At 47.7% G+C, this 15,542-nt stretch overlaps 2 protein-coding genes across 3 annotated transcripts; one reads left to right on the forward strand and one right to left on the reverse strand.

Annotated features, from left to right (window-relative positions):
- Positions 1 to 6,887: 6,887 nt before the first annotated feature.
- On the reverse strand, positions 6,888 to 11,420 carry FBXO2 (F-box protein 2). 2 transcript variants are annotated; one of them, XM_033079843.1, is made up of 6 exons: positions 11,319 to 11,420; positions 9,651 to 9,919; positions 8,480 to 8,606; positions 8,288 to 8,383; positions 7,828 to 7,963; positions 6,888 to 7,424 (listed from the first exon to the last, which is right to left on the reverse strand). In XM_033079843.1, the coding sequence occupies exons 2-6, from the start codon at positions 9,892 to 9,894 to the stop codon at positions 7,290 to 7,292; spliced, it is 738 nt and encodes a 245-aa protein (XP_032935734.1). In that variant the 5' UTR covers positions 9,895 to 9,919; positions 11,319 to 11,420; the 3' UTR covers positions 6,888 to 7,289. The 2 variants fall into 2 exon arrangements, with proteins under 2 accessions (XP_032935734.1, XP_032935735.1); XM_033079844.1 differs by having other exon boundaries at positions 7,817 to 7,963.
- A 96-nt stretch (positions 11,421 to 11,516) lies between these two features.
- LOC117006906 (F-box only protein 6-like) lies at positions 11,517 to 15,166 on the forward strand. Its single transcript, XM_033079654.1, has 6 exons — positions 11,517 to 11,609; positions 11,806 to 12,104; positions 12,716 to 12,842; positions 13,454 to 13,549; positions 13,887 to 14,022; positions 14,687 to 15,166. Exons 1-6 carry the CDS (start codon positions 11,596 to 11,598, stop codon positions 14,831 to 14,833), a joined length of 819 nt encoding a protein of 272 aa, XP_032935545.1. The 5' UTR covers positions 11,517 to 11,595; the 3' UTR covers positions 14,834 to 15,166.
- Positions 15,167 to 15,542: the final 376 nt, after the last annotated feature.

The raw sequence follows: 15,542 nt of genomic DNA on the forward strand, positions 1-15,542 counted from the left end.
TGATGGAGGAATCTTTGCAAGGGTAAAGCCTTTCTAGCCAGAAAGCTTTGAAAAAAGGCTGCATGAATCTGTGTCAGGAGAGATGTACAGGTCAGAAGGGATCTGAGACAGAAGAAAGGGACTTGGAGCAGGCAGGCTGGGGTTGGATGGTTGGAAGTGTGTGTGTAAGTTGGCAGGAGAGACTGGGGGAAAGCAAGGTAGGAGTGTGTGTGGGTAACTGAGTGTTTGCAGGGTTTTTATCTGTCCAGGCAGAGTTATCAATAAGCTGGCCTCCTGCACCAGCACACAGACTTTGTCTGATTGTATTTTTCTGAGAGAAGAAAGACTTCACGATAATCCTGCTGACAATTAATTGGCTTTCGTTCAGCAAGAGTGAACAAGATCTCATCTTAATCTGTTTCATTATTTCGCCTTGTATAGCACAGTCAACACAAGATTAGGTTTAATTTTCAAACAAAATGCAAGGTCATTACTCATATCTGGATGAGGATTTTATCTGCTTCATTTTGCTGTGCTTTGTTTGTCAATATTCACAAGAGGAGCTGCACTGTGTGTAGTGAGGTGGAAATGGCACTGCTTGACTTCAGGACCTTCTGCAAGGATTGCAGGTAGCAGAGCTCTGACACCATCCCTTCTCTACCTTCAGCTCTTCGTGCTCAGGGAAGCTCAGACATAAATATCCCCCTGCATTTCAGCGCTTCTGAACATCTGAAATGTGCTCAGTGGGAAGCACATCTCTGCCACAGCTCCCTCCCTTCCCTGTCAGTGCCCAGCCCTGCTCCTGCTGCAGTGAGATGTGTTTCCCCACCATCCATCAGCCCAACGAGCGCTCTTATGGCTTTATTGCAGCCTCTCTGGGAGCACTGATTGCACTGTGGTTAATGGGTGTGCACAGATACCAGCTCCAGATGAGCTGCTCTGAGTGCCTGCAGGGGAGGTCAGCCAAGGGCACTGTGATGTATCTGGGACTCCTGCCTGGCTGGGGAGGGCTGCAGAGCTCTGCATGCAGAGGGGCTGGGGCTGAGAGGGGCTGGGCATGGTGCACTGGGAGACTCAGACAGTGCTGCTGCTCTGGTGAGACTCCACTGGGTCTTGGGGGCTCATTAAGGTTAGAAAATACTCTGCAAGGAAAGGCATGCTGCTCATCTGAGTGATACTTCAATGCTCTAGGATAGTGTTGAGCAAATTGTGCTGCTTCCACTTGAGTTTGAAAGGCCTTGGTCTATGTTCAGGCAGCTTTCACTGCTCTGATTACTCATTGCAGTTTAAAAGGCTGCCTGCATCCTATAGAGGCGTGTTGTGTCTGCTGCCCAAGAGGCAGCAATCCTTCCAAAATGTGGAAGGTGATGTCCCAGATAGGTGTCCCAGATGGCAGGGATCAGCATTATGGTCTGTGCAGCAAAGGCTGCACTGCAAACCACACTGGCAGACGGGCAAGAGGAGAAGAAAACACTCATAAGCTGCAGCCAGAAAAAACAAGGTGCAGGGCTCAGCAGCAGTACAATTCAGAGCAGTACAATTGGAATGAATTACAGTGACATCTCTGTGCATTGCTTGGACAGTGAGCAGCTCCTGCAGCCCGAGTGCCCTCTGCTGTCACCGCCCGGGCACCAGAGCTGAGCAGGGGGACACAGCCCCCGCTGGCCTGGCTGCTCTCTGCTGGGACATCCCTTCCTCAAGTGTCACTCTTGACCATGAATATGTTGTTCTGGTTGTCTGTTGTGAGAAACTGCTGCTCACTTTAAAATTTTAAAGGTTTATTAAACCTCAACAAACAAGAAAGGACTGAGTAAGGGAAAAGGGCAGCGCTGGGAGCGTGGCTGACTGCCAGAGGCTCAGCCACAAAATGGATGCTCTGCCTTTTATACCCCTGGTGCTGTATCAGCCAGCCCTCCCAAAATCTGTCAGTCAACTTTTCTTCACCATCCCTTGGTGGAGATTACTTTCTTCCAATTTGATTGGAGGCCAGGTGTTGCCATGTCATGCCCCCAGCAACAGGCTCTTCCCAGCTGCCCCATGCAGGGGTGTCTTGGGCGGCAATGCAGGATGTAACCAGAAGTGTCTATTCTATCACCATCTGTTAAACCAGGTGGGGCAGTGTTCTTTATCTCTTCCTCCAAGAGATATCTCCTGTTAATGGCCATTGAGTCCCACTGTGTGACATAAAATTACTGCATCCCATTGGGAGATGCTCCAGCCAGGGGGAGGAGCCAAGCCTTTCCTACCCAGATAAAAACTGAGATTTGGAACACCAAAGCAGCCTTTTCCACTGGATTCCAGAGGAAAACCAGACCCTTCTACATCATCACTGGACCTTCAGAGGAAAACTGCACCTTGTACAGGAGCACTGCTCCAACTGAGCCACATCTGTCACTGCAGGGTTTGATTTTGGGTTTTTTTTGGTTTTTTTTTTTTTTTTTTTTGGTAATACTGTATTTCTATTTCAATTTCTCCTAGTAAAGAACTGTTATTCCTATTCCCATATCTTTGCCTGAGAGCCCCTTAATTTCAAAATTCTAATAATTTGGAGGGAGGGGATTTGCATTTTCCATTTCAAGTGAGGCTCCTGCCTTTCTTAGCAGACACCTGTTTTTCAAACCAAGACAAAGGGGCACAGGCACCCCCCTCCCTCCACATGTCCCTGCCAACCCTGACAACTGAGGCTGTCTGGTAGCAACAATACAGAGGGGGGAAAGGGGACTATGGGGAGAGCAGAAGGTGTCCAAACAACAAACTACAATAACATAACCATACATCAACAAAACTTCTCTTAACATAGACACAATATTAATCCCTTAATTGTGAGAACCAATCATCAAATTACCCATCTATAACATCTGTGACCCTTTGCTTTACACACAGGCTGCTGTGTAAGGATCTGGGCTGTCTGAACAATCCCTGGGCTTGCCAGTTCTGAGACTTTCCAGCTGAACTCACTGTAGTTGTTCTCCCTGTAATTCCAAAGTGTGTCCCTAGTAAGAAAGCATCTTTATGTCATTCTTTCCCTACTAGGTAAGGAGACTGAGGCCAGGGGAGTCACTGCTCTGAGGACATCAGAAGGAATTAACTGGATGAAGGAGAAGCTCAGGTTAGCTCAGGCTGCTGACATGTGGACTACTTTGTCCCCCAAGGTACCTGCATGGTGTGGGACAGCAGTGAAGGAGGTGTGGGAGTGGCTGCAAAGGGAGATGTGTGCCGCAGGGAGTGTTTCTGCACTAGTCCAGTGCTTTCCAGTTCTTGGGAGGGTTTCTGCTCTGACAGGCAAGGATAAATCCCTGGTTTTCCATCTCACTACCTGTGACCCTACTGATACCTGACCCCAAGATTATCTCATGGTGCTAATAACACATAACACAAAGGTTGTGGGTTCAACCCCTGTATGGGCCATTTACTTAAGAGTTGGACTCAATGATCATTTTGAGTCCCTTCCAACTCAGAGCAATCTGTTAATCTCTGCTACAGCTTTCAGGTGAATTTCTCTGCTGCAGTAGTTGATGCTCTGCTGTCCTGCCTCTCAGGAAGTGTGATTCCCAGCCTCTCTAAGCTGATTTAGAAGGAATCAAGTTTCTAAACTACCCTCCCTTTTACAACTGACTTGAACAGCTGGGCTGTAAGCAACAGGGAATTGTCTGATAGATTACTTTTATTTTTTCCCCCAACTGTCCCATCCCCAGTCTTGAATTGCCTAGTGGGGGAGAAAACTCCTCAATCTGTCCACAACCCCCTAGGTGGGTAATAATAGATGCTTCATATAGAAAAATTCAATTAGACTTGACAGGAGATGTATGATAGTGCTTCTTTGCCAGGACCCCATATTGCTCTGTTCTGTACCTCTGCAAGAGACTTGTTGTAGAAGTTAATATGAAAAAATCAACCAGCCAACCAAAAAGCAAAACACCAAAAAACCCCCAAAACAAAACCAAAACACAATCACCCCTAAAAACAAAACAGAAAACAAACTAACAAACCCCTTTTAGCTATAATGGCATTTATATCCAAGATTAACTGTGGTGGGCTTTGTAGAAAAGAAAATTGCAGTGGTATCTTGTACAACTGCAGACACCAAGTACAGTCAGCTACCCAGGACATCAGTGGCAGCTGGTAAGAGCAGGACAGGGCTGCTGTGCTGTCCTAGGGCTGATCTTGGTGCCTCTGAGTATTAAAGCAGCTGGGGTAAGAGGTGTTCATGTGGTGTCTTGGCAAAGAGTTAAAGGTTCCTGTTTTAAACCTCCAGTCCCATCATCCACCTTTTCCATCCCACTGTGGGTGTTTGGAAAACTTCTGTGTTCAGTGTAGCTCAGCACTGCTGGGGTGCCTTGTGGGCATGATGTGCAAAGGAACCCAAGCCCTTTCTGCAGCTCTTGTTGCCATGATCAAGACTGGAGGGGACCCTTTTATGTGGTTTTGGCTTTTGGTATTTTTTTCTTTCTTTATCATGAATGTTTCAGCAAGACTCAACCTTTGTGTTTTATTACTCAGATTTCTAAATACTCTGAGTGTGGGGGATGCAAAGATCTGATATAAATCACTTGGGCAGACCTCTTTGTCTCTGCATAGCACATCTGAATTGGTCACCAGTGTTTCCAGAAGCTACTGTGCAGTGTCACACAGCTGCTGGCTGGTGTTGGCACAGCAGAAAGCAGAAGGAAGTCACATTGAAGTGGTGAATGACAGAGCCCTACAGCAGCTGGGAGGTTTAATATATGTGTAAGGCATTTTGCCACAGTTACATTTAGTTTCTGTAATCCTATGAAATTGTATTGTCTCAATTTCCATGAAGTCTGTGAGGTGTGAGAAGCCATTACCCTCCTGCACTCTGTCTCTGATGGGGGAATTGACATCACCTTGGAATTGGGTGTAGGTGGATGATGCAGTGTGTTCAGACTTACAGTGTTTGATCAAAATTCAAAAGGCATTTGGAACAAAATATTTATAATGTGAGCAACACTTTTTTTTTTACCCCATATACCCAGACACTTGGTTGTTTTGGGAGTCTAGCACTGACATGGTGAAACGTGAGGAGTAATTGCTCCCCTGAGGTCAGCAGTGGCTTTTGTGAGCAGCTCTGTGAAGCAGAGGTGGCTGTTCCCTGCACTGAGAGGCTGGGAAAACACCTCTTGGAGAGGAGCAGGAAGGTCAGGACAAGCTTTGCAGGTTGCCCTGACAGCCACTGTGAACATGAGGGGTGCTGCACAAAGAGGGAGTGCCAGGAGAGGCTTCAGGCAGCTGCATTCCTTGTAATAGAGCTGCTGGGGAGGCTGGGTGTGTTCAGTGCTTCAGCCTGGAGAGACACAAAGCTGGGCCATGGTCCTACCTCCTGTGTACAAGGGCCACCATATCTGAAGGTTATCCTGAGGCTTATCCTGACTGTAAGATGGTGACTTAGGACAGGTTTAGTTTAACAGTTGCACTGAGGTGTGTGATATTGTTCCCCTCACTGTACTGATTCCTTAGGGACAGATGGAGGGATTGTTTCTTCTGTGGGACAGGGAGTTGGCAGTGAGCTGAATATTAACTAACAGCTGCATTAAAGGCTGAGGGTGGGTAAAGCAGCAGAGCATGAGTGTGTGCAGGGGTAAGGGAAGGAAAACAAATTCTGAGCTGATTCTGGTGCCTCCTGGGTCAGAACTAAGGTTGAATTCTCAGTAGAGCCAGTGACAAATAACCTGAGAGGGTGCAGCAGGGCTGGACTCTGTAGAAGCCTTCCTCTACCTTCTCTGTGCCTTGAATGAATTCCCACTGTTTGAAATGCACTTCTGCTTGCTGTTACACTGCAGACCTACTGCACATTAAGTGCTTCCCATGGGGCCAGGGCGTTGGGGAGCAGAGCACGTTCCTCTTTCAGGAGCCCCCATGGTATTACACACACTACAGTGACTCCTGCTTTTGGACAGAACTGCCTCACACACTCCACACAATCAGAAGACACATGCTTGAGCACAGACAACAAATACCCAGTACACAAGAGGAAATCCACACACAATTGTGTCACTTTATTATGTTTGCCTGGACTCTGGTGTGTGTGTGGCACCTGGGTGCAGCTGTGCAGGAAGCCTGAGGAAGTAGCAGGCACAGTGTCCAGGTGGGAAGCTCTTTCCTTTGGCTGCAGGCAGTGGCTGTCACTGCATGTGCAAAGGGGCACTTAAAGGCAGCCCAGGGAGGGAAGACAGACAGATGGACACAAAAATATAAATACTTTCTCTAGGCAATACCAGCTCTGTTAGGGGATGCTCTTCTCAGTGGAATAACTGGCAGGAACAGTCTTGGTTCAGGAAAGCTTAGGGGTCTGTTCAGGATGGGGCTCACAGCCCTGAGTGATACCAAGAAGCAAAAGGCACAAGTGGGAGACTGCAGTGCTGTCTTGTCAGCAAGCACATGGCACAGGCAATGTGTTCTTCTTGCAGAGATGGGCAATAGAGGTGGAGCGAGGCCAACAGCTGTGTCCTACTAGCAGAGTCACAGTGGATGACCAGGATGCTTGTTAGATGAAGCATGCAGAGGCCAGGAAGGGGTAAATTAGTTTTTCATTTATTCCTGGATCCTATCTCAATGTTTTTCTAAACCATTTCCCTAAGTTGTTTTCGTCTCTGTCTCTCCCCTAGCAATTAATCTCAGATGCCATCTATCTGAGGGAGCCAAATGAAGCCCCAGGGTTGGGAGGGACACCAGACAGATTTCTCTTCCCAACACTTTCCTTGATAAATGGATGCTGGGAACAGTGTAAGAGAAAAGGATTCAATCTCTCTTGCTTTTTGAGGCTAGAGCCCCTCAGTGGTAAACAATGCTACCTGTTTATAAATGGGAGAATCCAAGGTTCTCACTGGAGGTCATGGACACAGCTGGGGACAGGGCTCTGGGGTTCCCTGGTATGTTTTGAGACACAGGGCCTTTATTTTTTCTTCCCACTATGACTTTCAGAAAATATACTTCAAGTATCCCTTCAAGTTAAGGAGTGCCCAAGTCAGGGAAGCAGGCAAAGATACCTGATGAGAGGATTAGAGACTTAAGAGGGGAGATCTGCAGGATTTTTAGGTGATCTCCTGTCTGACAGAGAGCATCAGTGCAAGTGGTGAGGCTGAGTCTTGTGCATTCACAGATTCATTCACATTCTTTGCATAGTTCCCCTTGAGGAAGGATGAGTGGTGGCTCCTGGCATCTTGCACGTATGTTGCTATGCAGAAAGGCCATATGCTCTATAGCCAGGGGCAGCACCATGCAGAAACCATCCCGAGGCTAGGGGATGCCCTGAGGGAAGTCAGCTCCAGCATGCAGATCCTGGTGAAGCACAGCTATGGCTCCACTGTCACACTGCTGTTGGTGACACGGACCCCATACCAACCCTTCCAGAACAGCGTGTCCTGGCCACCGTGTTCAAAGCGCACAAAACGGACCCCAGGACCATAGCTGGAAAAGGTGTGGGAGATCTTTGGGACAAGAGACAAAACAGCGGTTAGTAAGTGTCAAACCACCACAAACCTAGTGTTGTTCAGTGCACAGAGCCTTCAGCCCCACTGGCCACAGTCAGACCTACCAGGCTGGGTAACAGTGGGGACATTTACAGTGGGAGGAAACTATGATCCCATTTTTCTGAGGTCACTTAATCACTCCCAGCTGGACATCACCTTCACCTTACACCTGCCAGTGGTGACTCAGCAAGTTTCCAAGTTTCCTGTAAAGCAGCCTCCCTTTTCCTTTTTCAGTCATAGGGTCATGGCTCCAGAGAATACGACAGAGCCTTCTCCTCCCCTTGGAGAATTCTTCTGCTTAAAAATATTCCCGATTCATGTAGGTTGGGTGTCACCTGCTGAGCCCATACCTGTAACTCACCTCAGTCCAGCTGGCATCATTATCCTGTGGGATGGTGACAGTCTCACTTTTGTACTCAGCCAGCACATCCTCATTTTCAGAGAGCAGCTTCACACACAGCTCATAGAGGCAGCCAGCATCACTGCGTCCTGCGTACCTAAGGGAGATCCAGGCTGTTGGCATCACCTGCAAGAGCTCTGCAAAGGCTCCACCACACTCACCAAGTTACTGCAGCCTTGGTTTGAGATGGAAATCTGCAATGGTTCTTAGCACAGCCCACCACCTCCCCTCACTCACCACAGGTACCTGGGCTTTGCAGCTCATGTGCTCCAACAGTTTAAAGCCTGTGAGGCCTGTCCCACATCCAGGATCCTGGCAGCTGAGGTTTTAAGGCCCAGTATATATGAGGTCTATGCCTTCCCTGCTCTTCCTTATCTTTCTTAACCCTCTGCCTGTTGTCAGGGTCTTCCTTAATACTTACCAGTCTCTTACCGTGATTTTAGGCTGGGTTGTATCCATCAGCTCTTCCCAGTAGCCCTCAGCCCTAAGGTCAATGACCTGAGCCTTTCGACACCACCTGAAACACAGGATGCTAGTTGGTATCACAGTCTCTCCTGGGACTCAGAGAACCAAAAATGCCCCTTTCCAGAATGAGAGAAGAAAGCAGCCTTACTCATAAGATGTAACAAAGTATTTATGGACTTCTTCACTAGGAAATTCTTTTCCAAAGTCCCCTGGAAGCTCTTCAATTTTCCAGCCATCACCTCCATTCTCTACCTCTCCCCAGTGCTCCAAGTCTTCTGCAAATGGCAGAAAAGAGACTTGGATGAGTCCTGTGGATGTGGGAACTTGACCATCTCCCACTGGAACCTTCCTCTGGCTTGTGAAAGTTTGATACTAAGACACAGCACTGATTTTGTATATAGACTATGGATATGTTTGTTAAGTAGAGGTCAGGCAAAAACCTTTAGTCTGACTGAAGCTAATCACACCAAACTTTAACATTCTCCAGCAAAGTGGCTATGTATGTGTGGGTTTAAGAAAGTACTCCAGGGAAAGGATTTAGGTATTCTGAACAGTGTGTCAGTATTCTCAGTGTCACAGCACACAAAGACTCTGGGGACACATGCTGATTGCTTTATTTCTAATTTTTCTAAAGCACTAAGTGGCATTTTCTGAAGCAGTAAGTCCTTGAACATTGTGGTTTTCTAGAGGGAAACCTGGATGTTGGAAAAGCTTGTAGAAGGTCATCTGTAAAAAAAATGGGGAAGCTTTTTGCTACTGCTTTGGTCTATGATGGGTGAAATTGTTGCTGCATGGCTTGTGAGGTTTGGTTATTGCTAAGCAGCTTGTAGCTCTGGCAAGTGAAGGTCATAGATTGAGAATAATGGCACCTGGGGTGTGTGCCCAGTCTCTAACATGTGGTGAGGACAGTAAAACACAACTGGCCTGAGCTGCTCCAAGGATAGAAGCCTGAAGGGCTTGGTGAGCTGAGGGCAGACTTGCCCTGAGCTGGGAAAGGCTTCACCTCTCCTTCATGGCATGGCAAGAAACAATACAGAAACAAATGCCATGGCCATTACTGTGTTGGATGGTTTCTGCAAAGGACGTCTTTGTGTCTCAAACATGATTTAGATCCCTGCAGAGGTTGTATAAAGTTTTTTGCAAAGCCCTCTGCAAAGGCTAATTATCAAAGGCCTTTGTGCTCATTAAAGGATTTGGCTGCACAGATTGAATAACTTGACTCTTGAGCAGGGAGAAAATTCTGCAACCTGACAGCAGCTAAGATCTATTTCAAAGACTAGAGATATTCAATTCTTGAAGCTTGTTGTGATGTCTCTCACCTTCACCACATGGGTTCTTGATGAGATTCTTTCTTTTCTTACTCAGGAAGTAGAAGTTTTGCCAGTTCTCTGCATCTGACTCTGCTCTGGTGAGGCCTTCCTGCTGACACTTCAGGATCCAGAGTGCAGCTCCATCAACCAGGTTCTTCCACTGGCAGCAGACCAGGCGGCACACGAGCACCAGCTCCACCGCAGGTATGGAGGCCAGGATTCGGATCAGGACTGCTTCAGGGAGGGACTCCATCCCTGGGGCAGGCTGGCACAACTGTCTGAGAGAGAAGGTGGAAAGGAGTGGTGAGGGTTTCCCAGCCTCAGCAGTGTTAGACATGGATGCAGTAGAAAAAAAAGGAAATATGTTATCTGAAGGCACGACTTTGCTTCCTAGCCCCAAGGTCTCCTGTTCATTAAGTTAACATCCTGAAGCAGATTGCTATTTTTATATCCCAAAAGCCCTGAATTAAATCTCCCCACAAAATGTATGTATTTAACAACTGCAGTTGTGGGCAGTTTGTTCAATTTCCAGGCTGGAATCAGTCCTTCCAGAATCCCTACTGCTGCAAAAATCAGCTTCTCAGTAATGATTTCCTCTGCAGAGGGAGGCACATGGGTGTTTGTTGTGCCTTTAGGAACATCCCTGATAACAAATGCTGCAAAGCAGCACTCAAATATCGGTGTTAAGCATCTTGCCAGCCACCTTTGCAGTGGTTGATTCTCTGACAGGCTTTTCCTCAGAGTGCTGGCACTTAATTGCCTTAGTTAGAAGTCTGTATAAAGTAAAGGCCTGAGCATAACTGAAAATAATTCAGCTGATACTCTCAAATATTCTATTGTCTATGGCCTCATAACTGGAGAGATTAAGTCAGAAGTGTTTGCTCTAACTCCACGTGCTAATTCTGAACTCCAAAAGCTCTCTGCTGCCCTGAGTTCCAGGTCCAGGTGCTGCAGGACTATGGAAAGATGAGTGTGCAGATGCAGAGCTCACGTCATGCCTGAGGGATGCACTGTGACACTGCTTTTTTGTCAGCTGAGTCCTGGTGCTTGGAAGCTGCTGAGATTCCAGCAAACTGCAATGGATGCAGCCAAACTCCTCAGGAATGACTCATTAAGCCTGGGAGACCACTAAGAACAGAGATGAAATACCCTGGCATGCAACTTAACTAAATACAGCAGTGCCAAACCTGGCAAGGAAGGGAAGAGATTGGGAGTGACTGCTGTAACAGCATCCTAAACCTAGACGTTCAGATAGATGTGCCCTCTATACGCACTGCACCCAGCAAGGGCAAACTGTTATTTAAAATTCCCTGGCTTTTATAGAGACAGCATTAGTGATTTCCCATTCTCCCCACACTTCAGCCTTCAGCCACAGTCCCGAAGGCTAAAATGTAATTTTTAAAAAGAAAGCGGGAGGGATCGTGGTGGTACAGGAATTTCAGAACCTGCTGATGGAGCACTGTTAGCCAGGCTTCCTCCCGCACTCGGGAGAGGGACCTTTCCTTTCCCACCTTAAGATCCGAGCTGTGAACGGCTCTGCAGCACGGACACGCTCCCATCCCAGGCAGCGCCCGTCCCTGGCCGCGCTCGGAGCACACGCGTGTCCCTCCTCGGCGCTACCCAGGAGAAACCCCTGGAAACCCGCAGTGACCCAGAGGAGGCACCGAGCGCTCTTACCTGGGCCGCTTCTACCCCGCTTAAGATCCGTGTGTATCAGAAGAGCGGCCCGGCCTCGGGTGATAAAGGAGCGCAGCCCCGCCTCGGCTCGGCCCGGCCCGGCCCGGCCCGGCCTGGCCCGGCCTGGCCCGGCCCACAGCGCCCCAGCCCGGCCCACAGCGCCCCGGCCCGGCCCGGCCCACAGCGCCCCAGTCCCGCCCCAGCCCGGCCCACACCGCCCCGGCCCGGCCCGCGGAAGGCCGGGGCCTCGCACATACATCCGTGTCGTGAATAGCCGATGGGCGGAGCCAGGTGCGGCCGGAGCTGGGTCTGGGGCTGGGCTGGGCCTGGCGGGGAGCGGGGCTGGGGCCGGGGCCGGGGCGGGCCTGGGAGGGGAGGGTAGCGGAGCGGGGCTGGGCCGGACCTGGGCCTAGGGCTAGGGCTGGGGCTAGGCCTGGGACTGTCCGGGCTCTGTTCTTAACGGGCTTCCTTCCTTTGCTTCCGGCAGCTCGGCCCGTGGCGGCGGGGATTCCCCATCGCGCTCTGCCATGACAACCATCGGCGACCTGCCCGAGGACGTGCTGGTGGAGCTGCTGTCGCTGCTGCCCGCCCGGGACCTGCTCCGCACCTGCCGCCTGGTGTGCACGCAGTGGCGCTACGTGGTGGACCTGACCACCCTGTGGAAGCGCAAGTGCCAGCGCGATGGGTTCTATTGTCAGAGCTTGGATAGAAGCGTCTCTGACTGGAAGGTCTTTTATATGCTCTGCCACTTGAAGAAAAACTTAATCAAAAACCCCTGTGCCGAAGGTTTGTTTCATTATTTGTAAGAAAGGACTAAGAGACCAGAATGAGTCAGTTCCTCCATGCCTCAGCTATTGCTGGTGCTGTGGGACTGGGTGTAGCTCTGCTGGGTCAGATTCACAGCTCAACTCCTACAATAAAACTGCTGTAGGTAGATATGTATCTATTTATGTATGTATTTAATACATATATGTATGTATACTTTATGGTTTTAGCCAGAAAAATCTGGAGTCATAAGGCCCTGTATGGCAGGCAGTGATAATTAATTTACTCTGTAAGTACAATGTGGTAGTGAAATGATCAGCTATTGGGATTAAACCTTTGGGCAGCTGGAAAACTTTTGTTACCAAAGACTTGACTAATATGACTACAGTAATCCTACTTTATTGCTGATTATGATTTTTCTGATGAGGTCAGAAATCTGCTGCCTACTGTCTTAGGTGCTGACAACCACATTAAAGGTAATGGCAGGAGTCACTTACACCTGTAGGAAAAAGACAGTGGATCTGAAAACACCAAGTAGCTTCCTAGAATTCTCCTATTGCCAATTCTAATGAAAGCTGAGATCCTGCTGGTAGCTGAAGTGAGGTCCTAACCTTGGACATGTGTGTTTCTAGAGAACTTCAAGCACTGGACAATTGATGAAAACGGAGGAGATAAGTGGAAAATTGAGGATCTGCCTGGAGCTCATGGAAATCATATGCCAGACACCAGAGTACACAAATACTTCGTCACTTCATATATGTAAGGACTGGATTCCAGTAATTTGGAACTGGGAAATCTGCTTTCTCCCATCTGTCTGGAAAGGCACCAGGGTTAGAAGGCTGGTGGGTGGTTACTGAACCTTACATCACCTGTGGGAAAAGGAAGGAGTTAATTAACCCTTTATGCCAGTTAATCTAAAGAGATGGGTACTGCTGAGAGAATTGGTCAGAGCAGGTGCTAAATTTCTCTGCCTTCCAGGAACTTCCTGTAATTTTTATAGTTAGAGTAATCCACATGGGATCCCTGCTTCTCCTCTCCCAAAGGTGGTAGGGAAAGGTTAAGAGTCTGGCAAACTTAACTGCACTTACATGACTGGGTTAAAGTTCTGTGACCTCCAGGAGTGGTAGGTGTGTCACACTAACGATTGTAATAAAAACTGTCACCAGAGTAGGCTCAACAGCTTTTACAAGCACTAGGCACTGGTTTCCTGGTTACATTTCTTGTCAGGTTCTGGCTATGGGTAAGACAGGGTTTAGCCAGGTCAGCTTTGAGGCCTTCAGGATCTGGTGGGTATTAAAGCTGTCAGGGAAAGGACAGCAAGAGGGAAAAGATGTGTTCTATAAAACTGAGTATTTCTATGTCTATTTCAGGCCATGCCTCAAGTCTCAACTCATTACCCTGAACAAGGAAGGCTATTGCAATGAGCTGATGGATGAGAAACGGCCTGAAATTACAGTCAAGGACTGGTGAGTGGAAGCACTGAAAATTAGAATTTCTGGCATTTGTCTAGAGGAAGGCTAGGCTGATGGAGCTTTTCATGCTATAAAATCAGTTCTTTACTCTTTGGGAGTTGTAGCTCTTGAGGAAAGAATAAGTTAAATCTAAATTTACTCAGTGGACTACAAGCTGGCAATCCTGTGAAGGGTGGGACAGTTGTTAAGTTCTAGATCTTCTCTATAGCTATGGGGATGACATTCCTTTTCCTCTGCAGACAGGGATCCCCTTGGAGACTGCTTTTGAAAAATAAAGAGAACTGAATGCTGTGTATACAGCCCTGCTCCTTGATTCCTCCTGCCTCTCCAGGTACTCTGCCAGGTTTGACTGCGGGTGCATCTATGAGCTCACCGTGAGGCTGCTCTCCAAAGATTACATTGTCCTGGAGGAATTCCACCCTGAGCCTGTGATCATTGAGCAGTGGAGTGATGCTAAGTGGAGAGAGGTGAGCAGCAGCTTTACAGCAGTGTTATGGCATATGTGTATTGCAAGTCTTACTTGGCCTAAAGTGCCAGTGACTTTCTCTGCTCTTCAACCTCCTCTGTAGAGAAGGTGAGTCAGTCCTTGCTGTTGATGATGCTGAAGAACCAGCAGGGTCCTGAACGAGACAGGTGCTATTTTCAGGTGCTGAACATTTTTTAGAGAGTATCCTGTGGGCTTCTGTGTTGTTTTAGTGCAGTCTTTTTATTTGTTTCTTGGTTTTATGTAAGATTCTGTCTAAATAATTAAATAACAAGAGCAAATTTCAGGGTTTTTTTTGATCAAAAATTGTTTTAAAACTACTGCATGGATAGCCAAGTATTGCAGATTTAACTTTTCTTAAACTGTTACAGGTGTTTAACTGGTTTGATCTGCTGTACATTCTGCATTTGATATTACTCATATATGCAATTAAGAATCAAAATTTAACTCGGATAGAATTTTGGGGAGAAGGCTGAGTGAGAAAGGCCAAAAAGCCCCCCAAAAATGGGGTATGATGCACTTTCAATGAAAGCTATCTGGGCTCAGGAAGAGCTCATTGTAAGACACAAACACTGTAGTTTTTATGAGCTTCTAGGTGAGCACTGGTTTATTTAGGTAAACTAAGAGGAAGTCTCTTTTCTGTCCAGATTTCTCACACCTTCCAGAATTACCCAAAAGGAGTTCGTCACATCTGGTTCCAGCACGGAGGCAAGGACACGCAGTTCTGGGCAGGGTGGTACGGGATCCGTGTGACAAACACCAGCATCACCATTGGGCCCCAGACAGCATTATGAAGCACTGTAAGGTTTTGCTTTCACTTCAGGACTGTAACTAAGTGGCATTATTCGCCTGTACTCTCTGGGTGTGTCCTAGCTTCGTCTCGCAGCTCTTGTTCGTAGCAGAACCTCTGCAGGCCCAGCCCTTTGGAAGGGCTTCTGTCATCTTCCATCCTCTTCTGCCATGGATGCTACTCCAATTACTGGTGCCCTTCCAGAGAAAAACTGGGACAATTAAATATGAGATCTATCTTTTCTAGTTAATACATTCTTATGCTAACACACACAGTCTTAAAGACGCTTTCTTGTTTATGGAACTTAAGAAAGATAAAGCTAAAATGTTTAATTTCAGATTACCAATGGTATCTACAAGGACTCTGCCACACATTGTTTTGTATGGTATTTTCTTTCCTGTTTCAGTTTTAAGATTCAGTTAAGATCTATGATCTGCATCAGACCCTTCATAGCCTCAGGAAACTGTCACCCCTTTTTCTTAAGTGGTGTGTCACTGGTAGTCAATTCCTTACCCTTTCTCTAAGTGTGCATGATCAAAATGGTACCTGCCTTCCTATCCAAAACAGTCCCTTGGAGTTTGAATAAACAGGTAGAAAAACAGGAGGTAAGGAGTCCCTTGAGGCAGCTGCCTAACAGCACAAATGCCTTCTGACTGTGCTGGGCTTTTCCCACATCACCTTTGGTTTGTACTGAGCAGTGCAGCCTGATACAA

Source organism: Catharus ustulatus, chromosome 24 (assembly GCF_009819885.2).
Source record: "Catharus ustulatus isolate bCatUst1 chromosome 24, bCatUst1.pri.v2, whole genome shotgun sequence".
NCBI lineage: Eukaryota > Metazoa > Chordata > Aves > Passeriformes > Turdidae > Catharus > Catharus ustulatus.